Here is a 2,500-nt window from a genome sequence, read left to right as displayed (position 1 = left end):
TAGATCTGCTATTTTTGAATAGCCAAAGTATACAATATTGGTTTAAGTGGTTACACAGATGCGTTCCCGCATTAAATGACTTAAGCAGAGAGGGAGCCCACGCTGCTGCCTGCCTTGCACCCAACCTGTCTATCGGCCCCGCCGCCATTATAGTGTGCACTCATGTGTGTTTGACCTTTACTCGCTCCACTGTGATGATGAGGGTTCTTCTGTCGGCTCAAAGACCAGTTTTAACTCCCGATTAGCTCAAATCCAATGTTCTGCTGAAGCTGAAGTTTAAAGTCCAACTTGTTCAACCAAAAAAAATTCTTATTTTCTATCAATTACACACGCCATGAAGTCTTGAATTCATGGAGTGTCGCATTCCTGAGCCAATACAGCGATGAACGGCAGAGACTCAAAGAGTAGGCGACTGAGTAGCCACAGGTTCTCATTGGAAACAAGACTGCAAGGACTTTCATGAACGACCTGTTAAAAGGAATTATCCTTTTATCCTAACCCGGTCATCCAATTATTGGCTCAGGAATAAACAAACAAAAAACTAAAAATGTCAATGAATTCAAGGCTTCCTGGCGTGTGTAATTGATAGAAAATAAGATTTTTTTTGGTTGAACTACACCTTTAAAGCTTGCAATCCGTACTTTTAGCTTTTATGTCCTATACCCCCTGAATCAAAGCGAACCCCCATCAAAAATGGTCCGCGACCCATTGTTTTGGGAAACAGTGCTCTATAAGACATAAATATTGAACCTTTAATCGTAATGCACGTCAACCTCCCTTGCTTGCAGAATCCCGGCAGTTCCTGCTGTACGCCCGGCAGATCGAGATCCGCGGCGTGGACATCGACAACCCTTACTACAACTACATCATCTCCTTCACCGTGCCGGACATCGACAACGTGACGGTGGTGGACTACGACGCCCTGGAGCACCGCATCTACTGGTCAGACGTGCGGACGCAGACCATCAAGAGGGCCTTCATCAACGGCACCGTGGCGTGAGAGACCGTGGTGTCCGCAGGTAGGAGGGGGGGCCACACAGGACAAGTGTGTATGTGCGTTTGTGTTTCTATTACTGTACTTACAAGCAGTGGTGGAAAGTACATTTACTCAAGTACTGTACTTCAGTACAATTTTGAGGTATTTGTACTTTACTTGAGTATTTCAAATTTCCAATACTTTTCCTTTTACTCCACTTTGCAGATATAAATTATATAAAACATAAATTAATCACTTTAGCCCTATTTTTATACCTAGGCTATTTGAAAATAGCGGATCTACCAGCTCACAACGCGTCGCATCGCGACGCGTTGTGAGCTTGTAGATCTGCTATTTTCAAACATTTTAGTACTTTTACTTTTGGTACTTTAAGTACATTTTGATGCCAATACTTTTGTACTTTTTACTCAAGTAACATTTTGAACACAGGCCTTTTACTTCTAACAGAGTATTTTTTTACATTGTGGTATTGCTACTTTCAAGTAAAATATCTGAGTAATTCTTCCACCACTGCTTAACAAGTATAGTAGCAGGGGGTGAAAGTGGGCCGGCACGGTCCGGAACGGCGTTAAGGTAGAAAGATTAGGTGCCGGAACGCCGTTCCGTTAAGAAAAATTCGAAGGTAGTTGTGAAAATCCCATATTAAATAACCTGCCACAGACCCATGGCCATGTTCAAGAAGAAAACATAATCTACTAACGTCAGATTAACATACACAATTATTACATTTTCTAATAAAGTGCTTTTGAATTGTTCCACTGTGTGTTTGTGTCAGCTTAATCCGTGCTATTTTTACGGTGTTTATTTATTTTACGGAGCCGAGAGGAGAAGCGTCTCCTCTTCTCCAGCGAAACGAAAACTGGGACTGGGATCAATTCACTTTGCAGCTTGGAGATCCGGTATAAAACGGATACGGAAACAGCCGTTGTCCGTGCCTATGTGTGTATGTGCAAATTACCGGATAAAGAAGGCGGGCTTTACGACGAATTAAATCCCACCAACGTTCAAAACATGTTTCTGGTTGGCTGACAGACTAGCATAGTTAGTTCTGATTGGTTCAACACGTCTTTTCTGGAGAAAAAAAGAAAAGAAAAGAAACGCGAGGGGAAATAAACACTGTTTTGATGAAGAATGCAATTTAAAAAATAAATGAAGCACAATGCAACGAAAACTAACTGAGATGTTTAAGAGAAAAGAAGACAGAGTTGAAGAAGCTGACAATGTGGTTAAAAACAAAGTTTGTAGAACAACAACGCCCAGGTACAGTGGTGGGAAAAGTACTCAATTACTTAAGTAAAAGTATCAATACTGCAATGTATGTCATGTAAGCACTCTGTTAAAAGTTTGGAATTGAAAATTTACTTGAGTGAAAGTACAAAAGTATTGGTATCAAAATGTACTTAAAGTACCAAAAGTAAAACTACTAAAATGTTTGAAATTAGCAAATCTACAAGCTTGTGGAGCTTGTAGATGGCTATTTTCAAATAGCCTAGGTATAAAAAT

General features: G+C 40.6%; 1 protein-coding gene across 1 annotated transcript in view; it reads left to right on the top strand.

Moving 5' to 3' along the window:
* LOC308081788 (low-density lipoprotein receptor-related protein 1-like) overlaps positions 1 to 2,500 on the top strand; it is a 285,687-nt gene that overhangs the window by 185,487 nt on the left and 97,700 nt on the right. The window contains exon 30 of the mRNA XM_080423412.1: positions 789 to 996. Within this exon, the coding sequence (XP_080279538.1) occupies positions 789 to 996 (208 nt within the window). The remainder of the gene's footprint in view (positions 1 to 788; positions 997 to 2,500) is intronic.

The sequence above is a fragment of the Gymnoscopelus braueri genome, assembly GCF_963280865.1.
Source record: "Gymnoscopelus braueri genome assembly, chromosome: 3".
In the NCBI taxonomy this organism is placed as follows: Eukaryota; Metazoa; Chordata; class Actinopteri; order Myctophiformes; family Myctophidae; genus Gymnoscopelus; species Gymnoscopelus braueri.
Note: the sequence above shows the minus strand (reverse complement) of the source record. Positions and strands in the feature narration are given on the sequence as shown.